The sequence below is a fragment of the Grammomys surdaster genome, unplaced genomic scaffold, assembly GCF_004785775.1.
Source record: "Grammomys surdaster isolate TR1022 unplaced genomic scaffold, NIH_TR_1.0 125769, whole genome shotgun sequence".
In the NCBI taxonomy this organism is placed as follows: domain Eukaryota; kingdom Metazoa; phylum Chordata; class Mammalia; order Rodentia; family Muridae; genus Grammomys; species Grammomys surdaster.
The window spans coordinates 1,664,722-1,680,213 of NW_021620600.1; the positions used below are offsets into that span (position 1 = coordinate 1,664,722).

General features: G+C 46.9%; 1 protein-coding gene across 6 annotated transcripts in view; it reads right to left on the minus strand.

Annotated features, from left to right (window-relative positions):
• Abcc8 (ATP binding cassette subfamily C member 8) overlaps positions 1–15,492 on the minus strand; it is a 77,427-nt gene that overhangs the window by 56,752 nt on the left and 5,183 nt on the right. For 4 of the 6 annotated variants that reach the window (XM_028788897.1, XM_028788899.1, XM_028788900.1 and 1 more), the window contains exons 3-6: positions 13,071–13,192; positions 7,546–7,712; positions 4,511–4,753; positions 3,551–3,739 (exon numbers count right to left, since the gene is read on the minus strand). In XM_028788897.1, the coding sequence (XP_028644730.1) occupies positions 3,551–3,739; positions 4,511–4,753; positions 7,546–7,712; positions 13,071–13,192 (721 nt within the window). The remainder of the gene's footprint in view (positions 1–3,550; positions 3,740–4,510; positions 4,754–7,545; positions 7,713–13,070; positions 13,193–15,492) is intronic. The other 2 variants (XM_028788898.1, XM_028788902.1) reach the window with 1 other exon arrangement.

Consider the following 15,492-nt stretch of genomic DNA (forward strand, 5'->3'; position numbering starts at 1 on the left):
GAGAGAGAGAGAGAGAGAGAGAGAGAGAGAGAGAGAGAGAGAGAGAGAGGCTATCATACACAGAACCATCAATCATTTTGCACAATTTGATTTGTTCGGAAACACACATGACAAGCCTGCATGCTCTTCCCACTGTTGCCCAGAAGGGTCGAAGCTTTGGCCTTGGATCTGACCTGGGCTTGTCTTTTTTTGGCTCAGCTGATAGCCCAGAGTGGTGCTGGCAGGTTTCGGATACCAGCCATTCCTTATGAAGCCAATGCTGTTGCCCTCCAGCCAGATCGGTGGCATCCCTGGCAGGTGACAGATTGGAGAGGGGGTTGGGCGAGAGAGTGGGACTGGAAAGAATTAGATCCTGGGTAGAGCCCAGATTTCACAGGGAAGAGAGACTGTGGGGACAGGAGCTTCAGAGCATGGCAAATCAAGACCGCCCATCCTTCTGGGTGCCAAAGACGCTCTCTCTGTTCCTTGCCAATTATGTGTCTTAGAAGGGAAGAGAGGACAGGACAGCTGCGGACAGAGTCAACAGTGGGTGCTGGCTCTGCAGACTGAAGCAGGCTGCACATGGGCTGGGCTTCCTTGTGCCAGGCTGAAGCCCTGCAGCGTGGGGCTGGCCAGCGTCCTCCTTGCCCTGTCCTTAATGAGCCACCCCATAACACTGGCTCTTGGATAGAATTGGGAGGCAAGGGGAGGGACAACGTGACTGCACTGAGCAACCTCTCCCCACATTTATGGGCTCTGATACCCAAGAGAATTAAACTGCAGGAGGGAGCCTTGGGCTGGAGAGCCAGAGACTGTTCCAGAGGCTAGGGACTGTGTTTATTCTCAACTCTTGTTTCTATGTCAGAAATTTGCTGATTGTATTTGGGCTGCAGGGAACAACTATTAAATCTGATAATGCCTGCTGCCACTGAGGCAGAGCCATCTGTCCCACGGATCTGTGTGCCGATAAGAACATTCCAACAAGAAGGTAATAAATTGTGGCCAGCACTGAGTAGACACCAAGGGCTGAGACAGGGAGGCGAGGCTCAGGTGGGGGTGTTCTCTCCTTAGGAGACTTTCAGGAAACACAGGGAGAAGACAGCTACCCAAGCTGATGGGGGCTCTGGCTTGTGCTATTCCCCCTAAGATGCAGAATGGAGAAGGTGGGGAATTTGGGGTCAGTTTATAGTCAGACTAAAGCCAGAGATGCCACTGCTGGAGACAAATAATCTCTCACTCTCTCCTTTGGTAAAGGCCAAAGGAGGCCAATAAAATGGCTCAGAGGAGAACACATGGGGTAGGAGAGAACTGATTGCCACAAGTTGTCCTCTGATCCTAACATGCATGGTGTGTCACACACACACACACACACACACACACACACACACACACACACACACTCGAAAATATTTATAGCCAGAAAAGGCCTTCAAAGTCATCAAAGGCTAAATGAGCAGAAAACAAACAACCAATCTCCTCACACATAGGGAATATCTCCTCAAGACTAATCCAATTTATCCATCTAGCTCCTATTCAAAAACCCCTTTTAGGGGGATGGGGGTTGCTATGTAGCCCAAGCTGGCTTTAAACTTGCTGACACTGTCCTGCCTCAGCTTCTTGAATGCTGGGCTTTCAGGCACGTGCCACCCCACCTGGCTTTTACAGCCTGCTGTGTTCCTCCTCACAGTCACAGATATTTTATTTAGATTTCTCCATCACTGGATTTCACAGTCCGTGGAGCCAGCGTGACGGTTTGGTAGCAGTTGTCATTTCACTGTTGTGGCTTGAGGGCCCAGACTACAGAGCGGGAGAACTGGGCTCAGGGTCAGTTAGAAGCGGCTGAGAGGCCTTGGGAAAGTTGTTTAATCTGGCTCAGCATCAATGTTTTCATCTGTAAGTGGAAATAAGGGTGTCTATGGCATGAATTATATGGCTTGGGGAAATAATTAGATCTAAATGCACCTACCACTCCCCCGTCTACCCAATTACCTATCCCAAAGGGCTCCTTCTGGATTAAACAAGGGAACGAGAAATGGTGCCCATAGCCAGATGTGTGTCCAGTGGTCGATAGACGGGTATTGTTGTTAATGATCCTGATCATAAAAATAACCTCCATGACTGCACAGCCTTGCCCAGGGATCAATAAATGTGTTCTGGACAAGTCAGACCCACAGACTGTAGCTGTCTGGGACTTCTAACTCAGAAGTACTCAGCTGACTAATTACGTTTGGAGAAAACTATAAAAACTTCCTGGGGAGGTCAGCGCTCCGGGACGAATGAGTATCACATAGAGGACACTGCCAACTATGGGAGCCCTTATTACCAGGGCCTGTGTGTGACTGAAATGTTAGAGCCTCTGGGTCACCAGGAGTTTACAAGGCAGACTCACTGGGGATTTCTCACTGTGGCATCTGCACCCAGGTGGCTGCAGAGATCCAGAACTTTCATCCCCGGTGTGGGCGATGCTGATGTCGCCCCAAGTGGAGAAGGATCACACCTAGAAGAGGCTGCAGACCTGCCCTTCCAGATTTACTGTTTATGCATGTAGTGTGTGTGTGTGTGTGTGTGTGTGTGTGTGTGTATGCAGGTGCCCCTGGCAATGAGCTACCTAACATACATGCTAGGAAGCAAACTCTGGTCCTCTGCAAGATAAACAAGCACTCTAAACTGTTGACCCATCTCTCCAGCCCCTTAAACTCTTAGTTTTTAAGTTAGTATACAAAAAATGGGTTTCACTATAACATTATCATTGTAACATTATATCATACATATCACACATCAAAGTAATTTTCTCATAGTCAGCCCTTTGCCCTCATCTGTCCCTCTTCCTGCGCTTGTTGGTTCCCAATGCCTCTTAATAGGTAAGTCCCTTCTGGGTGTGTGTGTGTGTGTGTGTGTAGACAGACAGATTTCTGACTCTTTTTGTCCAAAGGTGTGACATCTTCTGAGTTGAAAAGACCACTGAACATCATCTGGTCTAGTGGCTTTGGGTATCTTGAAGCTGTGAAGAGCTTTTGTAATAGGCTAGTTATGGCTGTGTACACCTTCAATATCAAACATTTAGGAGATGCGGAGGCAGGAGGATCAGGAGTTCAAGAGGAATCTCACTACCTAGAGAGTTCAAGAACAGTCTAAGCTAGATGAAACTTTGTCTCCAAAAATGGTGGTGGGGGGGCAGGGAGGGGGAAAGAAGCAAATTGGGAGGAAAATCTAACATGTTAGTAGACCTGGGGTAGTGGAATCCTGAGCAAGTAAGTAGAGATGCCTGTGGTGATCTGGAAGGCTTCTCCTTTCCTAGCAGCCATTACAGATGCCTCTGCAGAACACAGAGAGCTAGGATCCCCACACTGAAGACAGTGGGCTGACAGTCAGACACCGAGCATTTCCTGGGGGCACAAGCTCCCCTGTCAACATCTCAGCTGACAGGACACAGAGCCTCTTCCAGAACTGGACGCTGCTGAAGAGCCTCCACCCAGTCAGCCACGGCTAACACGGCCTCTCAAACTCATACACACACCTCCACAAGAGAACCTTCTAGGGGCTGCCTAGCCCTGCTTCAAGTGTGACCCACCTTGGGCTGGAAGACATGGTTCTCCTTCCCGAGGTGGTCCACGATGCCAAAGATGCAGAGTGGCCCAGCAAAGCCCAGAAGGTCAGCCAGGATACGGAAGGTGCTGCTGAGGACCAGGCGTCTCCCGAAGGCATGACAGAGAGCCCTCCAAATGGCCCGGGCACCCTGCTGGTTCTGCGTGTCCTTCCGCTGCCAAGAGAGTCCCACAGATAGGTCAGAATGGCTGAGGGCTCAGCCATGGATATCCCCTCCTTCCAGGTCACCCCTGGATCCTGATGTCTGGGGAAAGCCCTGTGGCCATGCTGTCTGTGGACAGGCGAACTTCAGTAGGAAATCATGGTTTCAACAGATATGTGACAGGGCAGGTCTAACGGGGAAAGTGAGGCCAGAGGCATCATCAATTCACAGTGCTGGTAAGGGTCATGTAGTCAGCATAGCACCATCTTGATGGATTGGTGTCTGCCATGCCCACTCACTGCCTCTGTTTCAGTGTTTCTCTGAGTGCCAGGCAGATACACTAAAGGAACGCTGGGCAGGGCATGGAGTTGCAGAGCCTCAGCTTCCTCCTTACTGGTAAGAGCTGACCCCAGCCTGGACAAATTGGCAGGGATGGTGTAAGGACCAAGCCAACACCTTGCACTCCACACTGGGTGGAAACCTCCATCATTACAGCCACTGTCCATCAAAACAAAGGACAGGGGTGGGAGAGTCATGCAGAACCGCATCCCTTACCAAGCCTCAGCTTCCCCATTTTAACAGTGAGCATTTTGGACATGCTAACTTGAACTATAAAGGCCACTCCAACCATGACCTATGACTATTTGGCCCTAGACTTCTGTACAACTGAGGATGAGACTCTTCCCCTTCCTGGGTCTCTGGGGTTTGGCCTTCTGCCCTCTGAATCCTCATCTGTGACTCCATGGAAAGGCAGATGATGGTGGTGGCTCTGGACTCACTGACCGCCTGGGCATCGAAGGCTGCACAGAGTCGCTGATAGTTGGTGAGGGCTCTCATGGCGATGGGCAGCTTCCCGATGGCCCGCAGGTCGATGGGCTTCTTGTGGGCAGTCTTGATGAAGGCATTCATCCACCAGTAGGTCCCCTTTGATAGCAGGTTAACGAAGGGCTGCAGGAAGCGCACACCCAGGTCCTGCAGGTCCTCGGGGGGCTTTACTTCCCTTGGTGTCTTGAAGAAGATGTACCTCTGTGGGGCACATGGGTATGGGACAGAGGTGGAGGGTGGGCAAATCCACTGTCACCCAGCAAAGGTCTAGGAGTGATGGTCTGCACTTGATCACCAAGAAATGTGCCCATCTATGGCCTGTAACTACTCCAGGAAAAAGGCCTCCTTGGCACCAGGTCCAGGGCCTCCTTGCCTTGTGGCTGCTGTTCACTGAGGCTGCGTGTGAGCTGAGCAAGGGGAGAACTAGGGTCACCACTGTGCGATGGTTAATGTTGCCTGTCAACATCACCTAGGAGACAAGCCTCTGGGCGTGTCTATAAGGCACATCTACATTGGGTTAATTAAGGAGGAAGATCCACCCTAGATGTGTGTGATGGTTTGTATATGCCAGGCCCAGCTCGGGATGTGGTGATCTCCACAGGCACTGTACTCACGTACAAAATGTCCCATCCCCAGACACACACACACATGCAAGCAATGTGTGTGTGTGTGTGTTTGTGTGTGTGTGTGGAGAGAGAGAGAGAGAGAGAGAGAGAGAGAGAGAGAGAGAGAGAGAGAGAGAGAAACAGAGAGAGAGAGTCTTACTGTGCCTCAAAGTAGCTCTGGTTGGCCTGTAACTCACTATGTAGACCTAGAATTCACAGAGATCCACCTGCCTCTGCCTCTTAAGTGCTGGAATTAAAGGTGTGAGTCACTATGTATGGATAATTAAAATATAATTTTTAAATGTTCTTTAAAAGAGGGCAAGAAGCTGGATATGGTGGCACATGCCTTTAATCCCAGCACTCAGAAGACAGAGGCAGTTGGGTCTCTGTGAGTTTGAGGCCAGCCTGGTCAACAAAGTGGGTCTAGGACAATCAGGGCTACACAGAGAAATCCTGTCTCAAAAAAACAAGAGACACACACACACACACACACAGAGAGAGAGAGAGAGAGAGAGAGAGAGAGAGAGAGAGAGAGAGAGAGAGAGAGAAAACGAGAGATCGAGGTAAGCACTTCCATCAGCACGCTTCTCTTGTGACCAGTTGCTTCACACTACTGTCCGTCAAACCTTGACTGCTACTGTGACCTTACCCTTAAACAGTGAGGCAAAGCAGACCCTCTCTTCCCTAAGTTGTTTTTACCAGCTACACTGTTAGGGCAACAGCAAAAGTGGCTAAGACCTGCTGAGTTTGCAGAGCCTGAAGTCATGTGGAACCGGTTCAAATCCCACCTCATGTTCATGCTAGCAAACTTCATCTAACACGTTATTAAAGGGAGTGATGCCCACATACTGGGGTCGCTGTGATGGCATGTAAGGTTATCTCTCCTGGGGAGCACTAACTAAAACCAGAAGAGCCCGACAGGCAAATTCAAGAGCAGTTTACAGCCAGCTGAAGGCCCTAGCAAGAAAGAGTCACCACCCCTGTGTGGCTGGAGGGCAGGCGAAGGACTGTCTCCCTCAGTTCTGGTCACTCACAGTCTTCTGCCAGCAGCCTGTAACGCTGGTTTCACTTTAAGATGCATGCACATGTCCTTTGCGTAAACAACTCCCTTCCTGGGAATCTCTCCCACAGAACAGAGAGGTTAGCGTGTTCTGTGTGAAGTCAAGAACATGGCAGTGAAGGGAATGTCCGTCCACAGAATGATGGCTGCACCGATCATAGCTCATCTGCATGGTGGAATACTATACAGCCAGCCACTAAGAAACTGGGTTTGCGTCTCAGGCAGCTTGGAGGGATCCCTAAGAAATGCTGGCTGAGACCACCATGACTCAGAACATGGCATATAATATGATCTACTGTCATAAAACAAATATTGAAGGGAAAAGTGTTTTTATTTGTGTATGTTGATGGAAAACCATAATTGTTCAGATGGATGTGGATGATGTCATATTAGTAAAAACAATACAGAAAGGAAGTAGGCTGTTTGAGTTGCCCAGGACAGCAAGGTTAGGTGAAGGTACTTAGTCTAAGATGGAGAAGAAAGAGTAAAGGAGAAAATAAAGGATGACAAAGCAAAAGACACAGGTAAGCACTCAGGAGGTATGGTGGTTTGTATATGCTTGACCCAGGGAGAGGCACGATTTGGAGATGTGTCCTTGTTGGAGTAGGTGTGTCCTTGTTGGAGTAGGTGTGTCCTTGTTGGAGTAGGTGTGTCACTGTAGGAATGGGCTTTTAGAGTGTCCTCCTAGCTGCCTGAGGAAGACAGTCTTCTGTTTGCCTTCGGAACAAGATGTAGAACTCTCAGCTCCCCCTGCACCTTGGCTGCCTGGACACTGCCATGCTTCCTGCCTTGATGATAATGGATTGAACCTCAGAACCTGCAAGCCAGCCCCAACCAAATGTTGTCCTTCATAACAGTTGCCTTGGTTATGGTATTATGGAGTCTCTTCACAGCAGTAAAACTCTAACTAAGACAAGAGGCTAAGGCAGGAGGGTAGAAAGTGCGATAGCAACCTGGGCTATATACCCTGCCTCAAAAAACAAACAAACAAACAAACAAACAAAAAACCAAAAAAGCCAACCAACCAAAACAGACCATGAAAGACACATGTATGAGCAGTGAGGCCTCTACACACTCACGAGTGTTCCACTGAGTCCCCTGTCCCCAGCAAGAGAAGCAAAACCAAGCAGATGCTTCCTCTTCTCTGTGAGTCAACCCTTCCTCAGGCTTCCCTCTCCCTCTGGGTACTTGGCATGAAAGGCTCCCCTGAAATCTACCTATGGCCTGTCTTGGGCAGGCGATACAGCGAGGTCTCGTGAGCTCCGCTGAGTGGTGGCAGTGCCCAGATGCAGAGCGTCCCTGGGTCAGAGCCACACTTCCCTGCTTACCCTCACCCGGATGACATTGACCTCCACAAGCAGCAACATCCCGTAGAGGATCACCAGGAGCCCCGTGAGGCAGAAGCGCAGCTGAGAGAAGCCGATGGCGTGGTCATAGAACTTGACGAACTTGATGGTCTTAGTGATGAAGGCCAAGGTCCAATAGATGAGCAGAGCTGAGGAGGAGAGAGGAGGAGAGGACGCTGATCACGCATGTGTGTGCCTCTGCAAGCATGCAGGCGTGTGGGGAAAGAGGGAACACATGTTCAGGAGGCGCACATACTGGGGGACGGAGATGTTCAAATGCATTTTTGATGAGGGAGTGTGCATAAGTGATTCTCATGTCATTCCCTTGATCAGCCATTGATGGGCTGGTCACTGTGTGAGACTGTCTCACACATGTTTGAGAATGACCTTGAACTTCTAGTTGTCTGGCCTCCACCTCCCAAGTGCTGGGATTACAAGTGTGAGCCACCATACTTGGCTCCAGTGTCCCTTTGCGATGCGGACCAGGCATCATAACCCTCATGACAGACAGGCTGGGAAACACTCGTGACACTGCCAGTCCAACAGGTCAGGAAATCAGTGATGGCGGTGGGGAATCAGTGATGATGGTGGGAATCAGTGATGGCGGTGGGGAATCAGTGATGGTGGTGGGGAAACGCCCCCGTTGAATTCAGCTGAGCTACGGGCACTGTAACGTGCCCTAACATGTTTTCTCATTCATTCTTTTCCACAACCCTGAGAACAAAGTGACTTGTCACCCTCATTTCAACCAGTCAAGGGGACCCAGCTGAAGGCTGGGTAACCTATGCAAGGTCAGACTGTCATTAAGCAGCAGAGCTGAGCTTGTCAGTCTGTGGAATTCCTAACCCATTAGTTCTCATTAAGATGGGGACATTTTAATGATCATTAAATCCATCCTGTTTTTTCTGGGTATGGACACTGAGGTCCCAAGAGATGAAGTGAACTAGGTAGGCATGTTCACTGACAGCTGTATGGCCAGAAGGTGAGGCAGGCCCAGGTTCCTCTCCTCACAGCCCAGTGGCCACAGCACCCCAACTTGGAAGCCTGGGGCTATGGGAGACACAGAAATAGCCACTTCCTGTTCCACTGGGCAGTGCAGTACAGTGACTGGAGTTAGAGCCCTGCAGCCAGGCTCACTGGATTTACACACAACAGCTGGGTGACCTTGGATAAACCATGTACCACCAAGTACATCCAACCTGTGGCCCAGGAAAGCTATGAGTGTGACCCAACACAAAACCATAAACTTAAAACACTATTGATTTTATTTTGTAAGGCAGTGCAGAGTCCTCAAGTGTAGATTTTGTGCTTGGGAATATCGTGTTGTAATATCAAAAGGTCAAACACACGTGGCACTGTAACCCACTTAGACTTGAATTTCCTCATCCATCACTGGGGACAGTGACAGCACCGTCCAAAGGAAGCAATATGTGGAAAGCATTTAGCACAGGGAGCCTGGCGTGGAGCATGGCTGCTCTTTGGGTATTAGCTGTTGACATTTTTATGAAAGCTGGATTTCAGATTTGGGGCAGTAGGCTTCAGAAGCCCTGGGTGGATTCTGTCCTAAATTCTCACCCCTCCCCCTAACCTGCCAGTTTGTCACTATCAGCTTGTGAGAGCAAACCCCAACACAGCTAGCTGAGTGGCCCTGGAGGGGGTGTTGATGCTTGCCAACTCCAGTTTCCCTTGTCTCTGGAGTCCTGTACACATTCAGTGAGAACAGCTTCAACCACACACCCCGAAGTCAGGCCACAGTGAGTAAATGAGATTTGCACTCTGACCTCCAACCCTGAGTCATCAGGCCATCCTTTGAGAAAAAGATGAGATCTGTTTGGCCTGGTGATGGGCTGAGAAGCAGGTCAAGATACCAGGCCTCACCATGTGACCAAGACAGTATGGGCAAGAAGAGAGAGGGCAAGGGCTTCAGGACTATGGTGATGGCTTCTAAGTTGCGCTGGTCTCCAGTCCTCAGGGACCCACAGGTGGAGTATCTTTTGCCCAGAATGAGAGGGCCAACTACTGGGGCAGAGACTGTCTCCAGTCCTCAGGGACCCACAGGTGGAGTATCTTTTGCCCAGAATGAGAGGGCCAACTACTGGGGCAGAGACTCTGGATTCTATAGCAACTCTGTGACTTAGGCAAGGAGAACTTAGTGCTCTTACTCAGATGGAAAACCAAGGCTCAAAGAGCCCAAGTGTCTTCTGCAAGGGCACAAAGGAAGTTGGTGGTGGAGTCAGGGTGAGGGCCAGAGTGAGGTTCAGAGGGTCCCCTCCTACAGTACCAAGCTCTAACATGTCACTGGAGACAGCAGTGTCCTGGGCTGAGAAGCAGGCGCCAGGCAGTAGGCGTGAGAGGGGATATGCAGAGCTCTAGGTTCTAGACCCCTTGATTCTTCTCTCCATTTGTCTCCCACTCCCAGGTCCTGAACATTACACCTGCACATCTGGAACCCACCTACTGCACCCCACCCTCCCTGCTCTACCACATCTAGGCACTATCATGTCCTCCCTTGACGACCTTAGGAACTTTGTGACTAGTTGTCACTTCCCCTTGCCCTCCCTCTACTCCAATATTACCTTCGTATAATCATGTTCAAAAGTTCTCACTGCAGCCACAGTCACAGCCGTCACTCACAGTACTCAAGGACAGGCCTGTGGGACAGCTCCATAATCCTAGCATTTGACAGTGGGAAGCTGGAGGATCAGGAGTTCAAAGTCATCCTTGGCTACATAGTGAGTTTAAAGCTAACCTGGTCAACATGAGATCCTGCCTCAAAAAAAACCCACGCAACCAATCAACAATAACAAAGAAATCAAAGCAAGGAAACCTCAGTAATAATAATAATAATAATAATAATAATAATAATAATAATAATAAAATAGTGAGAGAACTCCAAATGTCCACCAATAGATGCATGGATAGCAAAATATAGCCTAGCCAAATGACGGACTATCGTTCAGCCTTAAAGGAAGGAAACTCTGATACACACTACAACATGGACAACTTAGAATAATTATTCTAAGTAAAGTAAATAAATTACAAAAGGATTTAAAAGTCCTTAATGAAGTTCTATAAAGACAGAATGGATGCTAGGCCTGCGGGCTAGAGAAAGAAGAAGGAGACGTCAGTGTCTAATGAGTTTACAGCGTTGGCTTGCAAAGGCAGAAGGTCCTGGAGACAGACAGTGGTGATGGCTGCATAGTGCGTAAATGTTCTTAATATCACAGGACAGCACACATGATTGCTGACATGATCAATGCCATGTTATATACATATGAACACACACAGATGAAACCCCAAAAGAAGCAAGAGAACCTCAAGTCTGAGACCAGCCAGGGCTACACAGGGAGACCTTATTACAAAAACAGCAACAACCATAACAACAACAACAATGACCACCACCACCAACAACAACAAAACAAAAGGCACTAAACTGCCCATTGCTGCTGGGAGAGGACCAGAACCCTGTGTGGCCTTCAGCCTGCCAATTCCAGCTCCTTTCTGACTCCAGCTGTTCCTTCTCTTTCAGATCCCTTTGTGTGCTTGGTTCCTTGGGGCCTTTGCACACACCCTCAGGTCTCCCTGAAGCCCACCTCTCCTTTCTGTCTCCCTCTTCTCAGCTCATGTCTTTCTTCAGTGTCCTCTGGGGCCCAGGATCACATTTCATGGGCCAGTTTAAGCTGTGGGACTCCAGGCCTGGGACCAGAGGCGGCCCTCCAAATCATGTAACTTTTCCATGAACTGCTCTTTATCCCTATAGCTTACCCCCTCCCTCCTTTGCCTGATCTAGAATTTCTAGACCCATGGAGCTTCTCCCTGGGGGCAAAACTCCAACCAGAGGCGCTGAGGAAAAGGAAGAAACCAGTGATTTCTTGGAAGGTATGGATCCACCCACGGTGCTGATTTGTGCCTGGAAGATGGAATCCCGAGCGCTTGTTGGAAAATTGAAATACTAGCTTTCAGGTGCTGACAATGTTCCTGAGACTCAGGCTAACCAGGCGCTGCGCAGTCAGGTGGGGGAAGGTCCTCTTTGGGACTGCTGTTTGAAGCTTGGAGCTTATCTGCCCTTCTGGCTGCTACTCCAGACATACCCATCCATTCACATGGGGTCCTGGGGCAGGGGCATGGCTGGAGTGTCCTGACGGAACATTGCACCTATCACTGGAAGGTAGACCTGTGACTAGACAGTAGGAAAATGTCATCTGCCTCAAGGCAAAACAGCTATGTCACTTCAGCATGGAGAACTCCTGATTCTAGTGTCTTCTATCACATGCTGTGACCCACGAACGCCAGTGGCTTGCTGACACAGGATCAGAGACAACTGCAAATGACTGTAGGCTACACCGTGGCAGATCTACAGACTTACGGGTTTGGTGGAAGGAACACAGCTTGAGGACCCTTAGAAGCAGCCTGCTAGGATGTCTGATTTTGGTGATGCACCTGGGTGCAAGACTAGACTAGCCCAAGTTCCTCACCCCTGAGGGTAGGCTTCCTGTTCTGTAGAAGGACAATAATGGGGCCCACCTCATAGAGCTGCAGCAAGGATTGAGTTAATATGAGCCTAGCATGTAGGAAATGGGCCTGGTGTGTAGGAAATGCTCAATGAGTGTTTGCTGGTGCTGTTTTAAACCTTTCTATTTCATATCTGTATGCCACACAGGGGAGCCATGGTTCCAACAGAGCTACTGTGGATATTAGTGACAGGAACCATGCAGGGAGGGTGTGGAGCCCAGAGCCCAGCACACAGTATACACTGTATAAAGGTCAGGCAGAGTCCAGCCCACGGTACACACTCCATAAAGGGCAGGCAGCATGACTGCTGTTTCTGCCTGGCGCCACAATCATTCACGTCAGAAGCTGCAAGCTGAGTGTCTAAGAGTCAACCAACCTTAGGTTTTGGTCCTAGGCCTTTTTCTGCTCCCCATGAGACAGGCATCAGATGGCACCCATAAGCCCACATCTGCTGAACACATCTCCTGTCCCACCTTCCCCCAAACACCCAACTCGTTTACCTTACTGTCTCCTTGACCCTGGGGTTGACCGTCTTGGTGATGTTTCAAATCCAATATGCCTGAAACCCTGACCCCCATCTTACTCTTACCTCCTACCCTGAGGCCATCTTAGTGACCAGAGACACCTTTCACCGGGTGGTCATACTCCAGATTTCCACAGGTGGCCCTGCTCACTGGGCTTGGCTGTGTTGGTCTCACAGTCTTCAAAAGACCTCTGCATGCAGCCTCTGCCTGGAGCCTCCCTGCTATCCTGCACAGATAACCACGCCCACCACCCTCCTCCCTGAGCCCAACTTGCTATCCTCCATGGCCTCCTCAGCACCTGCTCCTTGGTTCATGTACTGTCTTTACCCATCTGTCTCCTCCTCCAGACCACAAGCTCCATGGAGGCAGAGACCTCTCTTCATCTCTGGTTCCTAGCCTAGGTTGGTTGCCTGGAGAAAGTTCTCAGTAAATGTTGGCTGAAGGAAACAAGCTCTCCCCACCCCTCCTTACCAATGAGCAGCTTGGGGAAGTTAGAGGTCTCAATGTTATGATAGTAGACCACAGAGGTGATGGCAGCCATGAATGCCATCCCAGCTGGCATGTACAAGTGGAGGTGGCGGGATTCTGTCACCCTGTGATGGGAGAAGAAAGAGAGGAAATGAGAGAGGGGATGTGGATGTGACCAGCACACAGTAGAACAGCATGGGTTTTGTGTTTACTGTTCAACACACGGTAGTGTCTCAGATAACCATGGCATCTCTTTATATGCTGGTAACTCTTCCCGGCCTGTATCCCAAACATTCTGCGTTTCCCAGTTCACTTAGTACCAGCTCCATTTAACAGGAGTGGCACAGGTCAGCACTGGCAGAGTCTCTGGGAGCTGTACTAACGAGGCAGATAGTGGTCCAGGTTTGCTGAGTATCTGCCCTGTGCCAAGCATGATTCTAAGTACCTGGTGAGCGATAAATTGTTTAATTAAGCCCCATAAAGTGGGCACCCAGTCACGCTATTCTATAATCAAGGGAACTAAGGTACAGATTGGCTAAGCAACATGTTCAAGACCAGGCCTTTGTTCTCAGGACTGAGGGACAAAAGGTTGCCTCAGCTTTCCTAATCACACCCTTCCTACAGACAGTAAAACACAGACCCAGCCCAGTCCAGCACTAAAGGGCCAGGTGACAGGGCTGCCACCAACCTCTCTACCCTGTCTGTTCTTTCAGCACCAGCAATGTTGGAAAACCTCTCCATCCCCAGAAAATCTGTTTCTTCTTTCTGTTTCAGTGAGGTCCTTGCTGCTCTATACTGCTATCCCACTATGTTATACTAACTATACTATACTATACTAACTATACTATACTATACTAACTATACTATACTATACTAACTATACTATACTAACTATACTATACCATACTAACTATACATACTATATACTATACTAACTATACTATACCATACTAACGATACTATACTAAACTATATTATACTATACCATACTAACTATACTATACTATACCATACTAACTATACTATACTATAACATACCATACTAACTATACTATACTATACCATACTAACTATACTATACTATAATATACTATACTAACTATACTATACTATACTATACCATAATAACTATACTATACCATACTAACTATACTATGCTATACTATACTATACTATACTATACTATACTATACTATACTAACTATACTATACCATACTAACTATACTAACTATACTATACTAACTATACTATACTATACTATTCCATACTAACTATACTATACTAACTATACTATACTAACTATACTATACTATACTAACTATACTATACTATACTATACTAACTATACTATACCATACTAACTATACTAACTATACTATACTAACTATACTATACTATACTATTCCATACTAACTATACTATACCAACTATACTAACTATACTATACTATACTAACTATACTATACTATACCATACTAACTATACTATACTATAATATACTATACTAACTATACTATACTATACTATACCATAATAACTATACTATACCATACTAACTATACTATGCTATACTATACTATACTAACTATACTATACCATACTAACTATACTAACTATACTATACTATACTATACCATACTAACTATACTATACTATACCATACTAAATATACTATACTATACTATACTAACTATACTATAATAACTATACTATACTATACCATACTAACTATACTATACTATACCATACTAAATATACTATACTATACTATACTAACTATACTATAATAACTATACTATACTATACTATACTATACTAACTATACTATACTATACTATACTAACTATACTATACTATACTATACTATACTAACTATACTATACTATACTATACTAACTATACCATACTAACTATACTATACTATACTATACTAACTATACTATCCTATACTAACTATACTATACCATACTAACTATACCATACTATACCATACTAACTATACTATACTAACTATACTATACTATACTATACTATACCATACTAACTATACTATACTATACCATACTAACTATACTATACTATACTATACTATACTATACTATACTATACTGACTATACTATACTATATTATACCATACTAACTATACCATACTATACCATACTAACTATACTATACTAACTATACTAAACTATACTATACTATACTATACTATACTATACTATACCATACTAACTATACTATACTATACTAACTATACTATACTATACTATACTATACTATACTAACTATACCATACCATACCATACCATACCATACCATACCATACTAACTATACTATACTATACTAACTATACTATACTATACTATACCATACTAACTATACTATACTATACCATACTAACTATACTATACTAACTATACTA